Source organism: Plecotus auritus (genome assembly GCF_963455305.1).
Source record: "Plecotus auritus genome assembly, chromosome: 8".
NCBI classification, from domain to species: Eukaryota; Metazoa; Chordata; class Mammalia; order Chiroptera; family Vespertilionidae; genus Plecotus; species Plecotus auritus.
The window spans coordinates 156,735,722-156,762,177 of NC_137782.1; the positions used below are offsets into that span (position 1 = coordinate 156,735,722).

At 39.0% G+C, this 26,456-nt stretch overlaps 3 protein-coding genes across 9 annotated transcripts in view; 1 reads left to right on the forward strand and 2 right to left on the reverse strand.

Moving 5' to 3' along the window:
- NDUFAF7 (NADH:ubiquinone oxidoreductase complex assembly factor 7) overlaps positions 1 to 1,161 on the reverse strand; it is a 17,697-nt gene extending 16,536 nt beyond the window's left edge. The window contains exons 1-2 of the mRNA XM_080685198.1: positions 1,019 to 1,161; positions 566 to 729 (exon numbers count right to left, since the gene is read on the reverse strand). Of these exons, the coding sequence (XP_080541324.1) occupies positions 566 to 729; positions 1,019 to 1,073 (219 nt within the window). The 5' untranslated portion in view covers positions 1,074 to 1,161. The remainder of the gene's footprint in view (positions 1 to 565; positions 730 to 1,018) is intronic.
- Positions 1,019 to 26,401, forward strand: CEBPZ (CCAAT enhancer binding protein zeta). The gene is made up of 16 exons (XM_080685196.1): positions 1,019 to 1,365; positions 3,377 to 4,875; positions 10,618 to 10,849; positions 11,386 to 11,569; positions 13,173 to 13,261; positions 14,911 to 14,964; positions 15,675 to 15,777; positions 15,886 to 15,954; positions 17,623 to 17,689; positions 19,010 to 19,110; positions 20,028 to 20,085; positions 20,357 to 20,550; positions 20,831 to 20,920; positions 24,459 to 24,520; positions 24,624 to 24,705; positions 25,057 to 26,401. Exons 1-16 carry the CDS (start codon positions 1,213 to 1,215, stop codon positions 25,194 to 25,196), a joined length of 3,177 nt encoding a protein of 1,058 aa, XP_080541322.1. The 5' UTR covers positions 1,019 to 1,212; the 3' UTR covers positions 25,197 to 26,401.
- The window catches only part of CEBPZOS (CEBPZ opposite strand), a 6,089-nt gene continuing 3,134 nt past the window's right edge, over positions 23,502 to 26,456 (reverse strand). For 3 of the 7 annotated variants that reach the window (XM_080685203.1, XM_080685205.1, XM_080685204.1), the window contains exons 3-5: positions 25,956 to 26,000; positions 25,236 to 25,320; positions 24,004 to 25,097 (exon numbers count right to left, since the gene is read on the reverse strand). In XM_080685203.1, coding sequence (XP_080541329.1) covers positions 25,238 to 25,320; positions 25,956 to 26,000 — 128 coding nt within the window. In that variant the 3' untranslated portion in view covers positions 24,004 to 25,097; positions 25,236 to 25,237. Of the gene's footprint in view, positions 25,098 to 25,235; positions 25,321 to 25,955; positions 26,001 to 26,456 lie in introns of all 7 variants that reach the window. The other 4 variants (XR_013961478.1, XR_013961479.1, XM_080685206.1 and 1 more) reach the window with 2 other exon arrangements.

Here is a 26,456-nt window from a genome sequence, read left to right on the forward strand (position 1 = left end):
CTAAAATAAAAGGACTACTGGCTTTCACCAACTGGCTTAGCGGAGCAGACAAGGAAATACAGGCCAGAGAGCTGTGACAATGTTTCATCCTAGAACAGTAAAGCTCCAGACCTTCCATGCTCAGGAAAAAAAATCCAGAATATGCTCTATTTCCAGTCGCCTATTCCCACTCAGAGTCCTGTAAACTTCACATATCGGACTAAACTCTTATCTTTCCCTACCCTTCTACATTCCCTTTTCCCAGAGAAATGACTCCACCATCTACCATCAGCCCAGATAGAAGTCATCCATCCCTCATCTCATAAAGCCAGTCGGTTACACCGTCTCCTGGACACCTCTGGAATTTGTCACCTGTATAATGGCACTGCCGCTCACTCGATCCGACCCTGACCAACTAACATTCATGTTATCGGCCCTCAGGTCCCGTGGGGTGGCTCTTCCCCTGGAAGGGACCCCGGCGGTCGGGATTGAAGACGCTCGGGCTCCGATCTACGCGCACCCCTCCAAGCTCACACCTCGCAAATCGGCTAGGGCGGGCGGTCCTCGGGCTCCCCGACCCATATACCTGGGCTGGGTTGGTCAAGACCTCCTTCATGTACTCGGCCACAGTGATGGGGCCAGTCGACTTGATTTTGTACACAAGATGCTGCAGCATCGGAGTCACCGGGTTGTTTTCTACCGGCTGTTTCCCGGAGCTGAAGTATTTTCCTCTCCAAAGGCAGGGAATGACTGCGAAAAACATTATTAAACGGGGCCCATTAAAAATCAGTATTTACACGTGCGCAGCAGCCTGAACGCTTTCAAAGTGGCTTCGTTAACCCCTAACCACGCGCGAAGCTGAGAAAGAGGACTCCTGACCGCTGCACGCACACCAGGCGCAGGCACACACTGTGCCCACGACCCCACCGTCGGAGGCTGGACTCCCGTCCCGCCCGGAGCACCTCCGGCGTCTGCAACTGAGCAGAGCACCCCACACGATTTCCAAGGCAACCGGGGCTCGCGCGGAGCAAACACTTACCAGCTCGCGCTGCAGCGCGCAACGAGCTGGCACCGGCGTTTGCGAGGACAATCATGCCGAACTTGCCCAGCAGCCGCCAGCCGCCCGGGAGTCGGGTTTTTGGTCATTTCCGGGAGAGAACTCGGCCCTGCCGGAAGTGCGTCACCGGGCCAACCGGAAGGAACTAATCACTGGTCGCGCGTGCTTTGCTAACCATGGCGGCCGCCAAGAAACCTTTGGAGTTCCATGCCGAGCGGCCCTGGGGTCCTGACGGGAGGATAGAAGATTCAGATGAGGACGACGAGGATGATAATGAAGCCGAGAATGGGTTCTCCATGGAGGAAGTGTTACGGCTTGGAGGCACCAAGGTAATGGCCTTGAACTCCCGGAGGAGGGGATCTGGGGCGCAGGGAGTGGTCCCGCGCGTGGCCCCGGAGCTGCGGAGTGGGAGGGCATCCTGGACCCAGTTCCCAGCTTCGGAAAGTGCTCTGTGCACTTCCGGCACCACTTCTTTTCCACTGCTCTTTACAAGATAAAAGTCGAATTAAGCGTTTTTATGCTGTCGCCTCAGAATGCAGGCGACCCTCTCACTTTATTGACGAAATATAACGGCACTCCATCCGGTCGAGAGGCTGACTTTTTGGTCCTGGCCTCGCGGCATCAGTGTTTTGAACTCCAGTGGTGTTGGAGTTTTATGTTCTCACCGAGTACAGGCACATGCTCACTGCACACTCGAGGAACTCTGCGCTTTCTTGGAATTTACATCCTGATTGTGGGAAAGGGTCAGTCCCCAAGCTTTTGAATACATAGTATGTCAGACGCTGAAAAGTGCTGTGTAGACAAATAAAACAGGGAAGGAGGACATGCACAGTGAGAGAGGGCGTCACAGTTTTAAATGAGGGCGTCGGGGAACCCATCCCTGAGATGTACGAGCGAAACCCTGAAAGGAAGAAAGGACTGAGCCATGTTTCATGAATAACAGAAATGTCAGTGTAGCTGAGGCAGAGTGAATAGGGGAGAGTAGTAAGAAATGAGGTCAGAGAGGTAAGAGGGTGGGCTTTTACCTGAGTTTGACGAAACCACTGGACAATTTGGCTTATTTTTTGTTAAAGTGAGAGGGTGGAATAGAGGCAGGAGAAATGCACCTTACAGGAGCAGATTCACCGTCTGCTCTGTGCTCGAGTTGTATTTGATTTTTAAGTATGTAATAGATGCACGTGCTACAAAAGGGTTATTTTGGTCGGTTTCTTAAGGAAGGGATACATGGTGAAGTCTTTTTTCCCACTTCTAGCTCCAGTCATGCAATTTACCTTCCAGGAAGCAATATTTTTGTAATTCTTTTTTGTACCTTCCCAGGAAATAGATATGCATGTACATTATTTTTTACATAAAAGGCACTGTATTATATCTATATATAATATTTTGTATCCGTTTTTTCTTACTATCTATGAGATCCTCCCATATCAGAATGTAAAGTTCTGTGTCATTGGTTTAATGCCCGCATAAATCATTGTGTCTGTTTTAATTTTCTATCATTTATTGTGGATACTTATATTGTCGATATTTTGCTATTTTAAATAATGCTTCAGTATGTAACCATGAATACCTATCTATTTCCATATTTGTAAGTGTACGTGTAATCAAAATTTGTGGAAACAGAACTGCTGGGTCAAAGGATGTGTGCTTCTGTGTATTTTGATTGAAGGTGGCAAATTGCCCTTCTTAGAGGTTGTGCCAGTTTACACTCCCATCAGCCATGTAGGAAAGTGACCCCCCCCCCTTTCCCTAACAACACCTGTCATGATTTTATCTTTGCTCTGACAGATTAAAAAATGGATGCATTATTGTGGTTTTAATTTGAATTTCTCTAAATGTTAGTGAGATTAAGCATCTTTTCATATTTTAAAAGAACCACTCCCCTCCTCCCCCGTGAACTGTTTGTTTATATCCTTTGCATGTATTTCTATTGGGTTATTTGTTACTTCCATAACTGATGTGCATCAACTTTTATATTAATTATTAAGCCCCATTGCTGTGACATGAGTTGCCAGTGTTTTATCCAGTTTATTTTTTGTCTTCTGTGTGTGAGAGAATGATAAATTTACCCATTCATTTATTTATGGGCCCTAATGTCAAATTTGGAAAGGTTTTCCCTACTCTGGAAATTTTTTTGAATTATGTTGTGTGTTTTTTTCTATTTTTTGTTTCTATTTTTTATATTTAAATCTTTGCTGTCAAGTATTTACTTTGGTGTAGGTTGAGAGCCCAGGCAATACCATGACAACTTTGATTTCAAAGATACAGGTTCACATTAACTTTTGAAGTTTTAACTAAACTGTTGGATTTATAATTTTTATTTAACTTTATGTTTTTATGCAGCAAGATTACCTTATGCTCGCTGCTTTGGATGAGAATGAGGAAGTTGTGGATGGAGGCAAAAAAGGAGCAATTGATGACCTTCAGCAAGGTGAATTGGAAGCATTTATTCAAAATCTGAGCTTTGCCAAGTATGCAAAATCTTTCATAATTGCAGAAGATGAACCACCCAACAAAGAAGATACCAACAAAAAAGCAAGCGTATCTAAATTAGATAATAAAAAGCAAAATGCAGCAGAAAATGAAAGGACATCAATCAAAAAGGTGAAAAATAAAAAGAGACCAGAACAACATTCTGATGAGAACAATAGTCCTGTACCAAAAATAAAGAAAGATAAACAACAGGACATCTTTGAATTTGTTGAGAGACCGGCATTGTTACTGAAGCCTGGAGGCAAATGGTATGATCTGGAGTACAGCAATGAATATTCTTTGGAACCCCAGCCTCGGGATGTTGTGTCTAAGTACAAAACTTTGGCTCAGAAGTTGTATGAGCGTGAAATTAATTTATTCAAAAATAAGACGAATAATCAAAAGGGAGCCTCTTCTACCTGGATGAAGGCAATTGTGTCATCAGGGACCCTAGGAGACAGGATGGCAGCTATGATTCTTCTTATTCAGGATGATGCTGTTCACACACTCCAGTTTGTAGAAACTCTGGTAAACCTTGTGAAAAAGAAGGGCAGTAAACAACAGTGCCTCATGGCTTTGGATACTTTCAAAGAATTACTCATTACAGACCTTTTGCCAGACAGTCGGAAACTGCGGATTTTCAGCCAGCATCCTTTCAACAAACTAGAACAGTTGTCCAGTGGCAACAGGGACTCAAGAGACAGAAGGCTGATCTTATGGTATTTTGAACACCAGCTGAAACACTTAGTGGCTGAATTTGTGCAGGTCTTGGAAACTTTAAGTCATGATTCCTTAGTAACCACCAAAACTCGAGCCCTTTCAGTGGCTCATGAGCTTCTTTGTAACAAACCTGAGGAAGAAAAAGCTCTTCTTGTGCAGGTGGTAAATAAACTGGGAGATCCTCAGAACAGAATAGCCACAAAAGCCTCCCATCTGTTAGAGACATTGCTTTGTAAACACCCCAATATGAAAGGCGTTGTGTGTGGTGAAGTTGAAAGGCTGCTCTTTCGCTCAAATATCAGCTCCAAAGCACAATATTATGCAATTTGCTTTTTAAATCAAATGGTCCTCTCCCATGAAGAAAGTGAACTGGCTAACAAATTAATAACTCTTTATTTTTGTTTTTTTCGGTCTTGTATCAAGAAAAAAGATATTGAATCAAAAATGCTTAGTGCCCTTTTAACAGGAGTGAACAGGGCCTACCCTTATGCCCAAACTGGTGATGACAAAGTGAGGGAGCAGGTTGATACGCTGTTTAAAGTGTTACACATTGTGAATTTTAATACCAGTGTGCAGGCTTTAATGTTGCTTTTCCAAGTAATGAATTCTCAGCAGACAATATCGAATCGATATTATGCAGCATTATACAGGTAAGTACATACCCTGCCAATATGTAAATGTGAGGAATAGGTAATCTTACAGAACACGAAGTGCCCCCCCCCCCACCCAAGAGAAAGACTTAACTGTATTTTAGGGCCCCCTCAGCAACTCCCTACTCACTAACTTGGAGTAAGTTCATCTTTGTTTCCCTGTTGGACAGAAAGGTGAAAAATATACTTTGAAAAAATTGTTTATTATTTTTTACTAGAGGCCCGGTGTACGAAATTTGTGCATGGTGGGGGGGTGTCCCTCAGCCAAGCCTGCACCCTCTCCAATCTGGGACCCCTTGAGTGATGTCCTAAATGGGCAGTCGGACTTCCCTCTCACAATCCAGGCTGCTGGCTCCCAACCACTCGCCTACCTCTGCCTGATTGCCCCTAACCGCTTCTGCCTGCCAGCCTGATCACCCACTAACCACTCTCCTGCCAGCCTGATTGACACCTAACTGCTCCTCAGCCGGCCCAATTGCCCCTAACTGCCCTCCCCTGCCGACCTGATCACCCCGAACTGCCATCCCCTGCCAGTCTGGTAGCCCCTAACTGTCTTCCCCTGCAGGCCTGGTCGCCCCCAACTGCCCTCCCTTGAAGGCCTGGGTCCCCTCCCAACTGTCCTCCCCTGCAGGCCTGGTCCGTACCCCCCCCCCAACTGCCCTCCCCTGCAGGCCTAACTGGCCTCCCTGCTGGCCTGATCGCCCACAACTGCCCTCCCCTGCAGACCTGGTCTCCCCTAACTGCCCTCCCTGCTGGCCTGATTGCCCACAACTGCCCTCCCCTGCAGGCCTGGTCCCCTGCAACTGCCCTCCCAGACAGGCCTGGTCCCCCCCCAACTGCCCTCCCAGTCAGGCCTGGTCCCCCCCAACTGCCCTCCCAGGCAGGCCTGGTCCCCCCCAACTGCCCTCCCCTGCAGGCCTGGTTATCCCCAGCTGTCCTCCCCTGCAGGCCTGGTCCCCCCACCAACTGCCCTCCCCTGCAGGCCTAACTGGCCTCCCTGCTGGCCTGATCACCCACAACTGCCCTCCCCTGCAGACCTGGTCTCCCCCAGCTGCACTCCTCTGCCAACCCAGTCACCCCTAACTGCCCTCCCTGCTGGCCTGATAGCCCACAACTGCCCTCCCCTGCTGGCCTGGTTCCCCACAACTGCCCTCCCCTGCAGGTCTGGTCACCCCCAACTGCTTCCTCTGCTGGCCCAGTTACCCCTAACTGCCCTCCTCTGCTGGCCTGGTCTCCCCCAGCTGTTCTCCTCTGCCAGCCTGGTCACCCCCAACTGCCCTCCTCGGCTGGCCCAGTCACTCCTATCTGCCCTCTGCTGGCCTGGTCCCCTAACTGCCCATAACTACCCTCCCATTCAAGCAATCTTGTGGTGGCCATCTTGTGTCCACATGGGGTCAGCCATCTTTGACCACATGGGGGCGCCCATCTTGTGTCTTGGAGTGACGGTCAATTTGCATATTACTCTTTTATTAGATAGGCTTTTGAAAAGTTAAAATACAAAAAAATACATACACAAAGCATCTAATACCACCTAATATTTCAAATTTCACATTTTGCTATATTAGTTTTAAATATTTTTGGATATTAAAGAGATAGAACTACACATGCAAGTTTCCCTCCCTGACTCCCCCGCCTGACCTTCAGTGTGGCTTATGTCCTGTGTTTCTTTATTCTGGCAGCCATTTAGTAATTCAACAAGAATTTAGTGCCACCTATTTGCTGGGTACTGTTCCAGGTGCTTAGGATATAGCATAGTGAACAAAATTCCCACCACTAAAGGTGCTTACATTTATATTGGGGAAGTCAGGTGGTAAACAAAATTTGTTAAGTAGGGGGAGAGTTGGTTAACAATTTGGAATTTTTTTAATAGTCGGATTAAGATTTGTTTACCAAACTTTGCAATTGACCTGCAACGCACCCATTGAGGGATGATCTTTTAAACAGTGTGGAAACACTTTGCAACTGTTTGAGTATACCAAAAAGTTTTCCATTTCCTTCTAATTCATTTTTATAATTTCACAATCATACGTCTTGTGAGAAATGAAATGTAGTGGTTAACTCTTGGACATAAGCCACACTGTCTGGATTTGAGTTCCAGTCATTAGTTTGCTGTGTAGCTTTGGACAAATTATTTAATCCTCATTATAACCCTACTAAAGGCCCGGTGCACAAAATTCGTGCACGGGGGGCGGGTGTGTCCCTCAGCCCAGCCTTTACCCTCTCCAATCTGGGACCCCTTGAGGGATGTCTGACTGCCTGTTTAGGCCCAATCCCATCCGTGCCTAGCTCCCAAAGTTACACAGCTAGAAAATGACAAAACTGGGACTTTGGTAAGATTAGTGAGTTAATGTATGTTATCCCATGTAATCTTCATATGTGTATGTTAAGCACTTAACAGAGCCTGATACCGAGTAAGTTTTTATTTCTGTTATTAGTGTGGGAAAGTAACAGAAGTACTAGAACAAGAAGTAATGGTTTCACGTGAGCATATCTAGAGGACTGTGTTAATTCTGGGTCCTATGTCTGGAGGTTTAGATCAGTTGGAGCATCTCTGGAGTTCAGAAACTAGAATAAAGAGAGAATTTAAAACTTATATGAGATGATAGTTGAGAATCGTGTAGAAGAGAGACTTTGGGGAGAGAAGACATCTAATAGCTTTACAGGTTTGAGTATTTGAAAGGCTCTCATTGGAAGTATAATTAGATTATTTTGTTGTGGAGTTTTTTTTGCCAACTTGATTGAGGTTTGATTAACGAATAGAATTGTACATATATATATAAAGTGTAAAATGTGATAATTTCATATACATATGCATTGTAATGATTAATCAAGTTGATTAACACATCCATCACCTCACATAGAAACTTGCTTGAGAGTAGATGAGAATGCTTAAGATCTATTCTCAGCAAGTTTCAAGTGTATAATACAGTATTATTATCTACTAAAGGCTCGCACCGGTGGGGTCCCTCAGCCTGGCCTGTGCCTCTCGCAATCTGGGACCCCTTGGGAGATGTCGGACTGCTGGTTTTGGCCCCATCTCTCTGGAGTCCGACATCCCCTGAGAGATGTAGTAGTGTGCGAAGCAGCAGGTGGCCAGAGAGGAGCCCGTGCTGCTCCGCTCATCCCAGCCCTACTGCACCTGCCGCCACCACTTGATAAGCTCGTGGAGCAGCGCTCCCGCTGTGGTCAGTGAGCATCTGCCCCCTGGTGGTCGGTGTGCATCATAGCGACTGGTCATTCGGTCACTTTGGCTTTTATATATATATAGACTAGAGGCCTGATGCACGAAATTCATGCAAGGGGCTTTGAGGGCCGAGGAGGGAGCCCTGGCTGCTGTCCTGGCTGCTGCTTCAGCCCTCGCAGCAGCAGCCCCGGAAGGACATCCGGTCTAATTAGCATATTATGCTTTTATTATAGATAGTCACCATGCTGTACAGTAGATCTTCAGAACTTATAACTGAACGTTTATACCCTTTGACCAACATTCCTCCATTTCTACCCATTCTCTGCCCCTGGGAACCACCAGTGTTCTCTGCTTCTGAGTTCAATTTTTCTTTAGGTTTCACATATAAGTGAAATCATACAATAGCTGTTTTTCTTCACTTAGCATAATATCCTCCAGGTTCACCCATGATGCAAATAGCAGAATTTCTTTTTTTTTCTCATGGCTGAATAATATTCCATTGTAATATCACATCTTTATCCATTCATCTGTTGACACTTAGGTTACTTCCATACTTTGGCTATTGTGGAAAATGCCATGAATATGGGAGCGCAGATATCTCTTCAAGATACTGATTTCATTTCCTTGGGCTATATACCCAGAAATGGGGTTGCTGGGTCATGTGGTAGCTCTATTTTTAATTTTTTGACGACTTTCCATAATGGCTGTCCCAATTTGTATTCCTACCAACAGTGTACAAAGGTTTCCTTTTCTCCATGTCCTCACCAAGGTTTGTTATCTCTTGTCTTTTTTATAATAGCCATCATAACAGGTGTGAAGTGGTTTTGATTTGTATTTCCATGATCAGTGGTGTTGAGCAACTTTTCACATACACTTTGGCAATTTGTCTTTGGAAAAATGTTTATTCAGGTCCTTTGCCCACTATCAAGTTTTTTGTGTTTTTTTTCTGTTGTTGTTGTTGTGTTTTTTGTTTTGTTTTATTTTTGCTATTGAATTCTATGAGGTTCCTTATGTATTTTTTATATTAACCCTTTATTAGGTTAATGGTTTACAAATATTTTCTCCCATTCCATAGGTTGTCTTTTTATTTTGTTGATTGTTTCCTTTAGTTCCACTTACTTGGCTTTTTTTGTTTGTGGTTAGATTATTATGTGTTACTTCAGTTGGCAATAGTAAAATAATGGTTGGAGCAGATTTCAGCTATAGGTAAAGAAGAGATTTTTCTGGTAAAATTTTGTCCAAAATTAGACTGGGTTCCTAGTGAGAGAGTAAATAATCCACAATTACTAGATATGTTTCATAGCCATTTGCTATGGAATGAACCATTTATTCATTCAATAAATATCAAGCACTTACTATAAGTGCCAGGCACTGAGGTTACAACAATGAACCACTCCCTGTTCCATTGGACTTTGGAGGGAAAAGGAGAAAATGGTAATGAAGTGTATTAAACTGTGAAGAAGATAAACATGGGACTGATAAAGAAAATAATAGAGGAACCTGATTTAGATATTATGGACATGCAGACAGTTGGGAAAGAACATTCTGGGCAAAGAGAATAGCATGTATGGAAGGCTGTTACACAGTTAGTATATTGGACGAGAGATTCTCAAGGCCTCACAATTGAATTTTCTAAACAAGTAATGGTCTTCACTAGAACCATGTGGAGGAGACTGCTTTTGGTCACCCAGCTAGTAGATACAAGGATAAGAACCCAGATTTAGTTCACTGCTTTCATAGGTCAGTTTTCATTGTTTGGTCTTGGATTGGCTTTTCATACGTGGTTCTGTATCTATGGAAAATTATACTGTTAGGGCTATGCCCCCTTAGTGTAGAGCAGTGGTTGGCAAACTGCGGCTTGCGAGCCACATGTGGCTCTTTGGCCCCTTGAGTTTTTAGCAAAGGCCAGCTTAGGAGTACCCTAATTAAGTTAATAACAATGTACCTACCTATATAGTTAAGTTTAAAAAAATTTGGCTCTCGAAAGAAATTTCAGTCGTACTGTTGATATTTGGCTCTGTTGACTAATGAGTTTGCCGACCACTGGTCTAGAGTATGGAGAACCACTTGGAAAAGAAGAAAGAAAAAAGTGTCTCTTTTTCTGTGATTCCCTCACCCCTACCATCATGGTTCTTTCTGTCCTGGTCACTGACTTACATTTTACCTCTTGGCAGAAGTGATCTCTTGCTCTAAAATAAGTAGGAAAGCCCTAACCGGTTTGGCTCAGTGGATAGCGCATGGGCCTGCGGACTGAAGGGTCCCAGGTTCGATTCTGGTCAGGGGCATGTGCCTTGGTTGCGGGCACATCCCCAGTGGCAGGTGTGCGGGAGGCAGCTGATCGATGTTTCTCTCTCATAGATGTTTCTAACTCTCTATCCCTCTCCCTCTCTGTAAAAAAAATCAATAAAATATATTTTAAAAATAATAATAATAATAAAATAAAATAAGTAGGAAAGTTATCCCTAACTAAGATGAAGTTAGTAGTTTCCTCTAATATGTGGCTGTTGGTTGTAGAAATGTTTTATAAATAAACAGTTGATCTTGTTTTTGTTTTACAGGAAGATGTTGGATCCAGGGTTAATGACATGTTCAAAGCAAGCCATGTTTCTTAACCTTGTCTACAAGTCTCTGAAAGCTGACATCGTGTTGCGTAGGGTGAAGGCTTTTGTGAAGAGGTTACTTCAAGTTACTTGTGAACAGATGCCACCGTTCATATGTGGAGCTTTATATCTTGTGTCTGAGATCCTGAAAGCAAAACCAGGGTTAAGGAGTCAACTAGTTGATCATCCGGTATATTTTACAACTGCTTTTTAAATTGAGTGGGTTCTGAGATAGATTGGTGTTTTTCTTCTTTGCTTCGATGACAGTAACTTTCTTAGTTGTCTGGAGCATCTCAGTTGGGACAGCAGTTGGGACAGACCTGAACTCAAATCCAGGTATACAGTTTACTAGGTGGACGTATTGCTTGACTCCTTTACTCCTAATAAACCACACTACACTGAACTGCATTAATAGGAGGTAATTATAGATGGTTATAGAGCTAGCAGATCTCTTAAACCTGTTTCCTCTGTTGTGAAATGAACATAACATCTACCTGATAGGGTTATTTAAAACATGTCAGAAATTTGTTTGAGGGCTCGAATGTTTTTATGTAATAAAGTCCCAGAGTCTCAGGGAAGGATAGGTTCTCCCCTCCATCTAAATTTCACTGATAGAACTTCCATGTTTCACCAGAATTGCAATAAGCGACTCTTCAAAACTATCTCACCAAAATTGAATACAGACTTCCAGTTGATTGACTCAGATTAATTAAACCACTTTTTTAGGAATCTGATGATGAAGAAAATTTTATTGACATAAAAGATGATGAAGACATAGAAACATTCACTGATGCAGATAAAGAAACAGGTACAATGAAAAAAGTTGAGACAGAAGAAACTGTGTCTAAAAATCATATGGAAATCAAAAAATCGGAGTCTGCATCTTGGGTACACTTTGATAATTTGAAAGGTGAGTTTTTTAAATATTAAATTATTCCCTTGAATTTTTAAATGAGGAAATTGGTTTCCCCTTTGATCTTACTAGAAATTAATATACAGTTTTAGAACTCCTCAGTATTGCTTTCTTAAAAATGGGAACTCTTATAACCTTATAAGACCTTAGAAGTACATTTTTAATATAGTGGATAATTTATTAATAATACTACAGATAGCCCTAACCGGTTTGGCTCAGTGGATAGAGTGTCGGCCTGAGGACTGAAGGGTCCGAGGTTCGATTCAAGTCAAGGGCATGTACCTTGGTTGTGGGCACATCCCCAGTGGGAGGTGTGCAGGAGGCAGCTGATCGATGTTTCTAACTCTCTATCCCTCTTCCTTCCTCTCTGTAAAAAATCAATAAAATATATTAATAAATAAAATAATACTACAGATAGTAAATACACATTTTAAATTAATTGAAATCATAGAAATTAAAGCGAGTACCTTTTGGAGCTATGAAGATTTAATGGAAAACTGTGGACATGTTAGGTACACAATATATCTCCTTTCCTTTAGCTGTTAATGTCAAAGTTTATACCTTCAAACCAGTTTTAGTTTCTTAATCTTTATCTGTATATTTAAAGTTTTTTAGCCTCAAACATAGAACATATATGAAGATATCAAATATGTGTACATGAAAGTTTAATTTATAAACAAGTGTTCGGTTAGATATTGTGAATTATGTGTCAGTTTTGGTTCTTTTGTTTGAGCATCATATTCACCCTCTACAGGTAATCTTTTAGGAATAAACTGAGATAGAAACTTTAGGTTTTCCATATACATACACAAGCTAAAGCAAGTCTATTAATAGAATACTAGGGCCAAAAGAAATCTTAGAAATGTAGTCTCTTCATTTGAGTCTGTGAATTCTAGCCTTGAGGATCAAGAAATGTGCCAGACCTATTTCTTCAAACTTGTTGTGGGACTCGTGGTCAAATTATTTTCTCTCCAAATTTCAGTTTGCCTGTGAAGTATAAAAAGTTTGGTAGCCATCAGGAAAGTTTTTAAAAGAAATCCATCAGTTGTCTTAAGGCTAAACTGAGAATAACTCTTTAGAAGGATGATGAGCATGTACATTGTGAAGTAGGCAGTTCATAGTGTGTTCTGAAAATCCTTTTTTTCAATTGTTTAATCCCGAGCTTCTGAAAATGTGAAGAAAATATAAAACCTGTTCAAGTGAGAATTATTTCTGGGCATAATTAAATTACAAATATTTAGAGCACTCTAACATTCAAAAAGACTTTAACCTTATTTCATCTTCAGGTTACTTGCCATCTTGACACTTATGACCTAGTTGATCCAGAATAGGCACCTTTTGTTTTTATTTGAAAAAGGGAGAAGTTTTGGAGGCACCTTTTAGGAGTTGGGATAAACATGCTGCCTGATTTATGCAATAGCAAATGCTAGCTTGGGTACTAAGATAGATTCTTGAAGGGCCTTGGAGTTTTTAATATGAGTAGGCTAATTAAGAATGTTGGAAATTATATCTGTTGGTAACAACATTAAAGATGGTGGCTTTAGTGATATCTTGGGCTAGGAATAAAGCATTTGAGACATACTCTTTTTTTGGTTCTCAGGTGGCAAACAGTTAAACACATATGATCCATTCAGTAGAAACCCTTTGTTCTGTGGAGCTGAAAACACAAGTTTTTGGGAACTCAAAAAGGTAAAATAATTTCAATTTGTCTTTCAATTCACTTATGCTATATATTTGTCCTTATGGATTTATTAACACCTTGAAGTTTCCATTTTTCTTGCAAATTAATAAATATAGGAGTTGTTATTTAGACTTGAGTTAATTATCATAAGGAAGCAATCTGAAGTATGTCACACAGCTGTAATGCTTTTTAATACATACTTCTTTTGCCTCTGATAAACATTAATTTTCCATATTTACACCATCTGCATTCACATAGAAAATCTTAAATAATGTGCATGCAAAATAAGGATGTGGTACCTGGCTATAAATAAGTTTTGCTTTTTGTAGGTAGATTATTGCATATAATAGCTCTTTAAATAAATTTTGCTTTTTGCATTAGATACCCCTGAAAAGTTTTGTGATGAAAGTACTTTTTGCAAATAAAGTTACTTTTTAAATGTGTAAGAGTACCTCATATTTTTAATAACCTATGATTTCTCATGTAAAGCAAATAAGTGTCTTCCTATATAGTGATTCTGAAAATGTGGGCACAGACTCCTGTGGGTTCCTAATCCCTTTTCAGCAAGTCTGCAAGGTCACAACTACTTTCATATTGATACCAGGACATTATTTACCTTTGTCACTATGTTGAAAGTGGCACTGATGGTGTAAAAGAAATGATGGATAAAACTGTTGGTGCCTTAGCAGAATAAAGACAGTAGCACGAAGCTATACTCATTCTATTATATTCTTTACCGCATACCTGCACATTGTTAAAAAGCCAGAATCATGTAAGAATAACAAAGAAAAAATGTTGATTTTTATTATCTTGACCCTACAGTACATTTGTGTTTTTTTTTGTTTTGTTTTGTTTTGTTTTTTTTAATATATTTTATTGATTTTTTACAGAGAGGGATAGAGAGTTAGAAACATCGATGAGAGAGAAACATCGATCAGCTGCCTCTTGCACGCCCCCTACTGGGGATGTGCCCGCAACCAAGGTACATGCCCTTGACCGGAATCGAACCTGGGACCCTTGAGTCCGCAGGCCGACGCTCTATCCACTGAGCCAAACCGGTTTTGGCCAGTACATTTGTTTTTAATGTTCTGTGTGCATACCTAAGTATGAAACTTGTCTCATCTCCCAAGGACAAGAGTCTGGGTATTTGGGACACATTGTCTTAAGCATGAAGAAAATCCACAATTATGTAAAAGCCTATTAATAAGTCCTCCTTTTCCCAACTATATATCTGTATGAGGCGAGATTTTCTTCATATATCTCAACTAAAGTAACATGAAATATGGAAGTAGATGTGAGAATCCATTGTATTAGCTAGTTTGCAAAACTGTAAAATAATGCTACCCTTCTCACTAATATTTACTCTTAAAAATAATTTCCATAAGATACATTATTATGTAACACGTTTATTGTTACTTTAAACTATAAATAAATGTTTTAAATGTTTCAATTTCTAGTAAAGTAAATAACAATAGGTATATCCCACTTACATTAAGGAAGCTCTTCAGGTATTTGATTTTTAAGTATATTAAGCAACCCTGAGACCAAAATTTTGAGAATCACTCTTCTAATATATTACCTTTTTTAATCCTTAGGGTTCTCTTAAATAATCTATAATTTTAGTAAGAGTTGACCTCATTCACATTTTTCTTTTTAGTTATCTGAACATTTTCATCCTTCTGTGGCTCTATTTGCAAAAACGATCCTTCAGGTAAGTCTAAAATATTCAAAAGATATAAGAAAAAAAATAAGTAATCTAGTTTTAGATAATAAGTTGGCCATGCAGTATTTTCTCCACCAGATAAATTCATATACATTTGTCTGCTGTTGTAAAGGAGCAATGACTTAATACAGAACAGCAGTTAAGACTTCCCACTCAGATGAATGGATATACATGATTTTAGAAAACCACAGTCACTTATTACATTCTGGCTTTTCTCTAGAGAAAGATTGCCCTCTTCTATTTGTCACTTCAGGTTTAGGTTTCTGGTTAATGGTTAGATGATCTATAGTATTAATATTACTTACCTATTCATATAATTATCAGTGCATCATAGAAATTGTATGAGTGTTTAATTTCCATGTTCCCTGGCCGGGTGGTTCAGTTGGTTGGAACGTTGTCTCATATACTGAAAGGTTATGGGTTCGATTCCAGTCAGGGCAAGTACAGGAGGCAACTGATAAATGTTTCTCATATCGATGTTTCTCTCTCTGTCTCTCAAAATCAGTGAAAATATCCTCAGGTGAGGAATAAGAAAACAAAAAAAATGTGCATGAGAGAAACATTTGAAGTCATTTATTGCAGATTTGTGCCTTCTACATACTGTAATAGATGCTTACATTTTCCTCTTTTTTCTTATCTGGATGCATATATATATATATAAATGTAAGTTAAGTCCTGAAATTCCCCTCACCTTTCAGGGAAATTCTATTCAGTATTCAGGGGACCCACTGCAGGATTTCACACTAATGAGATTCTTGGATCGATTTGTATACCGAAATCCAAAGCCACATAAAGGCAAAGGTATGCTTCTGTTTGATGAATTATTCAGCTTTTACTGTAGATGTTTAATAAATATGAGCACATAACTACCTAGGTTTTACATTATACCATCTTGATTTTACATTTCAGAAAACACAGATAGTGTTGTGATGCAACCAAAAAGAAAACATTTTATAAAGGATATTCGTAGTCTTGCTGGTAAGTATTTATAAAATACTTTTTAATAATTTATAAAAGCCTGAACAGTTGAAACTTACATGATAGTACAAGTCAATAACAAATAAATTGTGCTATTCTTTGCTCCACTTTAACAGAATAAAACCTAAGCACCAGAGACATTATCCATCTTTTGTTCCCAAGAAGGTGTAGGCCTTCTTAAGTCTACTGTGTCTGGGCCTTTTACTTTTTAACTTTATTACACCAAATTTCAAACATATCCAAAGTAAATAAATAGTATGATCAACTCCCCAGCCCCCAAAGACCATCATCCACCTTTAACAATTATCAATATTTTTCCATTTTTGTATCATCTGTAGCTTTTATCAGTGATTACACACACACACACACACACACACACACACACACACACACACACACGTGCCCTGGTGCATGGATTCATGCACATTAAAAGGAAATTAAATAGAAGGTGGACGGCAGGGCGGAACTGGGCAAGACATGCCAGACACACCCTGGAGCCAACCTTCTGCGGTCCCTCTCCGGCCAGCCGCACCTGGGGCTGTGCACTGCGGCTCGAAGGGCGTCTGCAATGTGAACAGGGTCCCTCTGGCAGGTGGGGTCCCTCGGCCTGGCCTGCAGGGATCAGGTCGAAACTGGTTCTCCGACATCCCCCAAGGGGTCCCAGATTGTGAGAGGGTGGTTCTCCTCTCTGGTTCTGGGGTGCATCACCCAAGAAACTGCCGGTGCCAACTCACCACAGCTCAGCAGCTCCTGTGTTGAGCATCTTCCCCCTGATGGTCAGTGCGCGTCATAGCTACTGGCCAGTCAGCCAGTCGGAGGGTCGCTTAGCCTTTTATATATATAGATAGGAATTACTATCTTTTACAGTTCAGACCATCTTAAGTTTCAATATGGGCTAGCAGAAAACCCTACACAGAGTTCTGTCATAGAGCATGTTAACTTAGTGGATCCATCTTAGGATCCTAATTCTTTATTTTTCTATTCAGAGTTGTCATTTGTTTGCATACCAGATCCCAACTCCTTTTTGTCCAGAGGCTAAGGTGAAAATACACCTAATAAATCATTTCCAACTGACTTATCTCACAGTGATCCAGAGGTGTGAAAAGACTTACCCAAACTTAATAGGGTTAGAATTAGAAGCCTAATTCCCTTTTATTCAAGATGAGTTATAAATTTTTATTCTGATGAGGGAAAACTAATATCATTGTTGTTCCTTAATCTTGTTTTTAGTTTTCCTCAGTGTTAAGTAAAATCATGGAGAATTCTATGTTTGTCTTTGCTTCCTATTCCCAGAATGGCAGGCATTGTCATTTTTCTGAGATGAAAATGGCAAGTTTAAAGAAACTATTAAAAGAACTCTTTGAGTTTTTATGTCTCTTGAAATTCAGACCTGGGAAGCAATTAGAGGACTATGAGAGACCCTGTCCTTTCACTGTGATGTACTATGGGCTAAGTACTACCAACTTTTCATTCTAGCTGATCATCAGTTTCACATGTTGGGTCTTCTCTACACAGACTTTTCCAGAGATTGTTTTTTGCACTCTAGGATCCCTTTTGCCCAACTTCCTTAACATTTTGAGACATTATGATTGTATTTAGTCTTAAGAGCTTAAATAACATAAAAAAGATTGATTTAATAAATTAAAAATTTTAACTGAATTTTTCTAGTGAACAGTAAGGAGTTCCTTGCAAAAGAAGAAAGCCAAATACCAGTGGATGAAGTGTTTTTTTATAGGTAATATACTTAATACAGTTTCATTTGGGGAACTTAAATGTTTAGATTCCATAAAATGCTTTGTTAACATAGGCCAACCTTGGAAATATCGAAGGTCATTATGTGCATACTAGAGGCCTGGTTCATGGATTTGTGCACTGGTGGGGTCGCTCAGCCTGACCTGTGCCCTCTCTCAATCAGGGACCCCTCAGGGGATGTAGCAGTGTGCGAAGCGGCAGGTGGCCAGGCAGGAGCCCAAGCCGGGCTGGGCGCTGCTCCACTGCCACTCATCCTGGCCCCACTGCACCTGCTGCCGCCGCTACTCAGTAGCGCTGCTGCGGAGGCTGGAGAGGCTTCTGCTGCTGCAGCTGCAGCTGCGTTGGCCAGCCATGAGCCCAACTTCTGGCTGAGTGTTGCTCACCAACAAGGCCAGCTCCTGCGTTGAGTGTCTGCCCCCTGGTGGTCAGTGCGCATCATAGCAACCAGTCCTAATGGTTGCTTAAGCTTTTATATCTACCTAACAAAAGAGTATCATGCTAGTTGACTGTACCTTCACAACTCCCACCACCCAATCAGGAATGAGTATGCAAATCAACCCAACAAAGATGGAAGGTTAATTTGCATGCACAGGCGCCAAGCAACTGATGGTGGGGCGGGATGTTCCGCACCACCCCAGCCACTCTGGGCAGCGTGGGAAGGCAGAAAGGTGGCTCCGGGCCAGAGCGGAAAGGCACCTTCGGCCTGGAGCGAAGGCACTGCCAGCAGCCTGGGGAAGGAAGGTCCATTCTTGCACAAATCTTCGTGCATCAGGTCTCTAGTATAAATATAGATGCCTTGCAGTAGTAAAGGAACTATTATCTGGTTGGTTAATTCAGCTTGATTTGATATGCTTTTTTAAAACATTTTATGTAAAGAATTTTGAGCATATGATCCCATCTGCAAAATACTAAGTTTTGCTGAACCTAATGATGACAATAGGTCTAACTGATAAAATATTGTGAATAGAGGTCAGCCACATTCATTATAATAGTCTAATACTTTTATCATTAGGGTTGACCCTGAAACAACTTTTTACATATGCCATTCAATTAAGATGAGTTGATGTGTTTCTCTGAAGAACTTAACCTAAATATTTGTAATTTATACTTCACATTTTGGAGGTTTCCAATTGTTTTTGCAAAATTTAAAACTTTTTTCTGTAATACAAATTTTAGTCATTTATATCCAACTGAGTTAACAGCTTTTACACTTGTTTTGGTGACTGGCCAATAGGTGCTTTGATTATAATAAAGTGGGCCCTTTAGTAAAATTATTAAAGATGTAACATGAATTTTATTTTAGGTATTATAAAAAAGTTGCTATTGTTAAAGAGAAACAAAAACGGGATGCAGATGAAGAAAGTATAGAAGATGTGGATGATGAGGAATTTGAAAAGATGATTGGTAATTTGTAAAATAATTTATTACTATTTATAGTAGAACCATGGAGTATTAGTTGTAGAAGTGACCTTAGTTTAAAAAACTTATTTAACTAAGAATACCATGCAAATCACAATGAAGGATTAAAACATATTTTGGGCCAAAACCGGTTTGGCTCAGTGGATAGAGCGTCGGCCTGCGGACTGAAAGGTCCCAGGTTCGATTCCGGTCAAGGGCATGTAACTTGGTTGCGGGCACATCCCCAGTAGGAGGTGTGCAAGAGGCAGCTGATCGATGTTTCTCTCTCATTGATGTTTCTGACTATCTATCCCTCTTCCTTCCTCTCTGTAAAAAATCAATAAAATACATTTAAAAAAAAACAAACATATTTTGGGGAGATATGGTAATTCACCCACATTTGCTGCAGAGAAATATGTGATTGTTCTTTGACAATTTGTGGAGGAAAAAATTATATTTACCTGAGCATATTCATTCTTAAGGCCAAATCTATAGAAGAGAAACCATTTTTACTGTTGCTAACTGCCTTGCATTATTGGTAGCAATAGTCTACTACTTAATCTATTTTATCTTTATACTCCACAGAGCTAGAAAATTTTAATTAAAATTTAGACTGAAACAGGAAACATGGGAAATTAGAAAGGCTTACATTGAGTTCACTTAAATAGTTCTAATGGAGTAAAAAGGACAGCAGTTGCTAAATATTTATTTGATATGTACCTTCTTCCTATAAAACTGTAGAAAGAAGGTGAAATTAACTGGAACCCATTTTAGTTGAGGAATTTAAGGCCAGAATATTCACAGGTTTATTTTGTCTTCTGTCGTAAACAGAAAAATCATGACTATTAATTGATTCAGAAATAAGACATGTCAACTTTGTTTTCTTTGCTATATCTCACACTTTATATATTGTTATCTGGCAGATACATTTGAAGATGATAACTGTTTCACCTCTGGAAAGGATGATCTTGATTTTGCTGGGTAAAATACATTTCTTCAATATTTTTTTAACTGTTTTCTCAGCATTTCCCAATGGTCCCTCAGAACAGTAGAGATATTAATAAACTTGGGAAATGGGTCCAGTGCTTTCATTCTGGACCTTTTATAATGCATATTAATATATTAAATAAAGGCTCTGAGCCTTCTGTAACTCTCCTTTAAACCTGTTAATAGCCTGATACCTCTGGTAGGCACGAAGCCACATTTTAGAAAACCGTCCTCTATTACATTACAAGTTGTTGTTTTTCTTCAGCAACATGAAAAAGAAAACAAAAGGAGCTAAGGGTGAGCCAGAAGATGAAGATTCAGAAGATAGTGATGATGATCTTGATAACTTAGATGATGATGAAGTTTCATTAGGAAGTATGAATGAAGAATTTACTGAAATTGATGAAGATGGAGGAACATTCATGGATGTGTTGGATGATGAGAGTGAGGGCATTCAAGGTAAGCATTTTAAAAATTAAGACAGAAACAAACCTTTGTTTCTTCCTCAGCATATCTGTGATATACCTGTTGAGCTGTTATGTTGCTTCCTTTTTAAAATTTTATTTCTTCCAACACCATTTATCCCTCTTTCACCTCTCCCTCCCCCCAAATCACCACAGTTGCCCTTTTTAATGTTAAAATAGTAATTAGCATTTTCTCAAAGTTAATATCATTTAGCATAACCCTATAGCAGTCCTATTGCTTTTAAATTACTTACTAGCACATTTTTTGGTAACAGACCTTAATGATGAAGTGAGCGCCGAAGTCAATTCTAATAAAAGAAAGAGGAAAAGTGCAAATGATTTTGACTTTGCTGAATCATTTCAAGGTAAGAAAATGCATTTAGTCCCTTTGAAACCTAAGCAGTGTGCAAATGAAAGTTGTTATTCACTATTCTTTTGGGAAATTAACTTTTCTAAATTTCTGGTAGTACAATTAGTTTGTTTTTATAATGGATAGTAACATTTTTATGTGAAAATTGTTATTTCCCACTTACACCTTTATTTTTTTCTTCCTGGATTCTTTCCTCTTACATCTAAATAGCTCTAGATGATTTCTGTTTAAACCATTCAATTATATGTAAGCCCTGGTTTTTCATAGATACCGTTTGCCTTTTCTCAACTAAATCTTATTCTTTGCCATTTGACCCTTCTGAAAATCCATGTTCTTTATTAATTTTATTTTCCTTTTTTATGAGATCTGCCATCTTGCTGTCATGTCAAAACAATTCTAACCTCACAAATATCTTATATAAAACAGATAGGAATTCTTTCAAGTATATCATAACGTTATTTTAAAGTAGCACTTTTAAGGTACTAATAAAAGAAAAAAGTACTATCATCAACCTTAAGTTTTTGATAAAGATATAGACAGCAGTCATACAATAAATATTTTATCCCATAATTCTGTGGATAAGTACACAAGCGCCCTGGCTGGTGTGGTTCAGTTGGTTGCAGCAAAAGGTTGCCAGTTTGATTTCTGGTCAGGGCCAGCTCGATGCTTGGTGGGAGGCATGCAGGAGGCAGCTGATTGATGTTTTACTCTCACATCATATTTCTCTCTCTCCCTCTCACTTCCTCTCTCTCTAAAAGTCAACTAAAAATCTTAAAAAAGGAAAACCCCAGGCTTGTGCTTTTTTTCACGCTTTGCCTCTCTAGCTTCTGTTTACTAGTACTGATGAATAAAAATAGATATGCAAAATTAAAAACAAAATGACAATATTTTATTAAAATTAAGAAATACTTAAAACTTTTGACATTAAATATTTGGCAATAAATATCAAAAATAATAAAAACTATATGTTGGTAGTAGTCAGATTTTTTATGCCTGCAAAATTTCTATCAGCTCTTTCAAATACTGCTAACAATCAGTCCTCTTAATTAGCTTGATTTACCGGGTACATATTTAAATTATAATATCTTCCACACTTTGTTTTCACCTGAGTGCTGTAAGGTCACATGTTAATAGTAGCAAATGCTCAAATATAAGGCAAAGTTTTCCTCAAAATCATCTCACAGGAAATAAATGTTGCTTTAAAACAAGTCCTACTGAGCCTGTCATTAAAAGACACTCTCTCAGTAAGCTTATTTTTTAATGATCAGTACTGTTTTCAGAAGACAATAGTCTGAAAGAATCTCAATCATTAATAGTTTTGAATGCCGATTAAAGTGTACCTAGTAGAATTGATTAAAACAAAAAAAGAAGCAAAGGAATTTCAGACTTATTGATTGATCCTGAGGGCTCCACCTGAACTTGCAAATGTTGGATATTCTTAAGGATAATCAAACCTTAAGGAAACTTTAAGAAGGCAGTGCAGTGCAGCAGAATTGTTTACTAATTGAAGTTCTAGATCTGTACCTATAAGATGAATGGAAAAAAAAAACTTTCCTAATCCTATGCTAATGAGCATTTTAGCCTAAGATAAAATATTCAATAATAGTATTGTGAACAATTCTTAAATAATATAACACACATTTCACTTTGATAAAAATTAAGGTAAAATGCTCTAGAAGCTATTTTATCAAAAGTGGCTCTGGTATATTCACGTAAACACTTGTACACAATTGTTCATGGCAGCATTATTCATAATAGCCAAAAAGTGGAAACAGCCCAATGTCTATTGACTAATGATTAGATAGTAAAATATGGTATAGCATGTAATGGAATATCATTCAGCAGTAAAATGGAATGGAGTGGTGGTACATGCTATAATATGGATGAGCTTCAAAATTGTTATGAGAAAGGGAAAGAAGCCAGATACAGAAAACCATTTATATAAAACTAGGGGCCCAATGCACAAATTCGTGCACCTTGAAAGGAACTGTGAGCCACGAGGCTGTGGTGGGCACAGGGGCGGGTCTCTGCCCATCCTCCGTGCCCCTGCCCGACCCCTGTCAGCAGCCCCACTCCTGCTGATGGCATGGAGCAATTGGGGCCGGCGCCAGCAGCGGGTGCGAGCAGTAGCTGCTGCCCCGATCGCCCCTCAGGAGCAGGGGGCAGCAGGACCACAGTGCACAGGAGCAAAGAACTTTTAGTAACCACCAGAGACTCGCCCCAATGATAGCGACCGGTGCAGCCACCTTGGTCTGACGCTCTCACTTACCTGCTCCACCATCCCGCCTGCTGCCAATGCCCACCATGTTCCACGTGCTCCCCCTGGTGGTCAGTACATGTCATAGCGACTAGTTGTTCCGCCATTTGGTCTATTTGTAAATTAGAGTTTTATATATATATACAGATAGCCAGAAAAGGCAAAGCCTTCATGGGAGGGATCGTGTTACTACAGATGGACACTAGGGATCTTTTGGAGTTTATGGGAATATTCTAAAATTGCATTGTGATGACAGCTGAACAACTTTGTAAATTAACTGAAATGTATTGAATTATATACTTAAAACAGCTGAATTTTATGACAAATTTTATTTCTTAGTACAGCTGTTTTAAAAAAGTGACTCTAACCCTAGCCACTTTGGCTCAGTGGATAGAGCGTCGACCTTTGGACTGACTGGTCCCAGGTTTGATTCCAGTCAAGAGCAACATGCCCAGGTTGTGGGCTTGATCCCCAGTGTGGGGCATGCAGGAGGCAGCCAATCGATGATTCTCTCATCATTGATGTTTCTATCTTTCCCTCTCCCCTCCTCTCTGAAATCAATAAAAAATATATATATATTTTTTTTTAAATAGTGACTCTAGTAGTGCCAGAGACATTGATGTCAAAGATGCAAATTGGAGAATATTATTTCAGGAAATGGATAAAAGCTATTTCTAGTTAATATATTTTTAGATACTGGGGTTTTAAATGTGGGAATTAAAATTTAAGTTTTAAAAATAGATGTTTTACTTTTTTATCTATTTTGAAAAGTTTACATATCCAGAATTATAGGTGTTTTTTTAAAGGAAAACCACTTTATTCTGAGTGGTGTAAACAAAACTTTATTTTATAACATAATAAACATACTTTCCATAAATTTCTTCACAGTTAGTCCAAAGAATAAAACCTCTGGCTTAATTAAAATTTACATTTTGCCTTAAATATTCCAAAATCTCTCCATGTCAACTTTGGAAATTTATTCATGCCTGATACTATAAGATAGGGTAAACCGTGATCAGTGGCCAAATCTGAAAGGCAAGAAGACAGAAAATCATCTGAACAATTCTATTAGGATACTTTTTAAAAAATAGTATGTACTAACTCTTAAGTACATATCTGTGTAAGTACAGCTACCTAATGGTGTTAGAAAATAATTGCAAATTTTGTATTTTATCCCTAATATAAATTTTTTTAACAAAGTCATATTGAAAGATTTATATTTTTCCAAAATCATTGGATTTTACAATTTAATAATCTAGGTTTATACTTCTTTTAGGACCCAGGAAAAAAAAGAAAAGAGATTTCAGTGACTCCAACCTATTTGTATCTGCTGAAGAGGTAAAGGGTAATGTACTACTTTGAGAAGTTAGCTATTCAACATTGTTTTTAAGTTTTCTGATAAATGTATCCCCCTCCCCCGTTTTTTGTTTGTTTCTTTAAGTTTGGCCACTTATTGGATGAAAATATGGGATCCAAGTTTGACAACATTGGCATGAATGCCATGGCTAACAAAGATAATGCAAGTAAGTAACTTGAATTTTTTTGCTAAGTGACTTTATAAATGCTTTTTACACATTTTAATTTCTTCTGATATTCATAGTTACTGGCTTCTGTTTTTTGCCAGTAAAAAGGGTTCAGGGGAAATAAAATCTTTAGAGCATTTGTTCCTTTCCTGTCCTGGTCTTTTATAAATAAAACGGTAATCTTTGACATTAAATACAGAAGGAAAGTAACAAATAAGCAGGGGATTTGCATTGTGGTTGGGAAACAGCTGTAGACCTGGCAGACCAGCAGCTCCTGTTACTCAGTAGGATGTTCTGTGGGGCCTCCAAAAGTCTACAGTGTGGTGTGTTCATCTTTCTTCTCCCCCAAAGGTCTCAAACAGCTTAGATGGGAGGCTGAACGTGATGACTGGCTACACAACAGAGATGTGAAAAGTATCATCAGGAAAAAGAAAAGTTTCAAAAAGAAGAGGCCAAAAACCCCTCAAAAAATTAAAAAGCAAAGAAAATGAGTGTTTTCTAAATAAATTATAAATTCAGATTGTACTTACTCCTAACTTTTGCTGTTCAACCATTTTTCTTGATCTTGCACTCTGACTCCATACATTCCAGAATATTCAATGGATTTGTAATAAACTATAAATAAATTAAAAAAATAGTTGTCATTTATAAAATCATGTAAAAATATTAAAATTAAACACTATTGCAAAATAAACTTTTTTCCCTTCTTGCTGGTATTTCATGTAGAAGCTCTAGAACCTGTACTAATCATTGTAATGAGCACTATTTATTAGGCAAATACTGTGCTGTTATGTAATGTTACCTCGTTTGATCCTTACAACAATCTGTGAAGTAGGCGTGATCATCTCTACTCAACAGAGAAAGAAATAGCTCCAAGATGTTAGCAAACCTGAGATTGGTTTTAAACTTTAAGCTGTGGTTTGATTCCATCACCACCTCAGGTATGTCTCATTCCATAGTCTACATTCTTAACCACTGGAAGAATTAAGAATCCAGCCCATGAACTAACTGCTCTCATCTAGATAACTCCAGGTGAGAATTTTCTCTACTCTGTTCTCAGAAGGAGCCAAAATAGGATGAATAATATTTTTTTTTAATTAACATCACAAAATAGTCATTTCGCCCTTAATTGTTCATAAAGAAATTATTAGTTTATATAGATTACCTGAAAATGTCTTTTTGTAGTTTTATTTTTAATTAAGAGAAAAGTTATAAATACCTGTAAGATGAACAGGTTACCTGAAACATACCTTCCAAGATGAAGGGAAATTTCTTGCTCATTGTTTGCCTAAAATCTGATGAAAAAAAAAATTAAAATTAGACATGATTAGAGATTTATTATATTAAAATATGCAGCCATATTTTAACCTTAGGGTGTATAAAGTAGGGATCCCACAGATTAGAAATTTTTGTTAAGGTCCTGGTAATCCAGAAACTATATCTTTTTGAGTCTAAACTGCACTTGCATATAGCCTTCCATAGTTATTTTGGAGTTTTAACATTTTTGACCTATATATATATGATGTAATTTACTTAGAAGTGGCATTTAAAAGCAAGTTTTCAATGTTAAGTGTAATTCTCTTATGTAACTTTATAAATTATTTTTATGGATGCAATTTTACCTTGTTTTGGAATTAGAAATAAGACTGTACAATACCCAGTTTTTTAAGTTGATCTTAAACTTTAATTTGCTTTTAAATACTATTTGGATGTTTTCTTTTATACCCTTACTTATAGTTTAAAAGCATAGA

Bases quoted from the DNA above. Each gene is read 5' to 3' on its own strand.
- CEBPZ (XM_080685196.1), top strand. From the start codon at position 1,213: ATGGCGGCCGCCAAGAAACCTTTGGAGTTCCATGCCGAGCGGCCCTGG. The intron at 4,876-10,617 runs GTAAGTACATAC...TTTGTTTTACAG, and splicing joins TATTATGCAGCATTATACAG to GAAGATGTTGGATCCAGGGT. The intron at 17,690-19,009 runs GTAATATACTTA...ATTTTATTTTAG, and splicing joins GATGAAGTGTTTTTTTATAG to GTATTATAAAAAAGTTGCTA.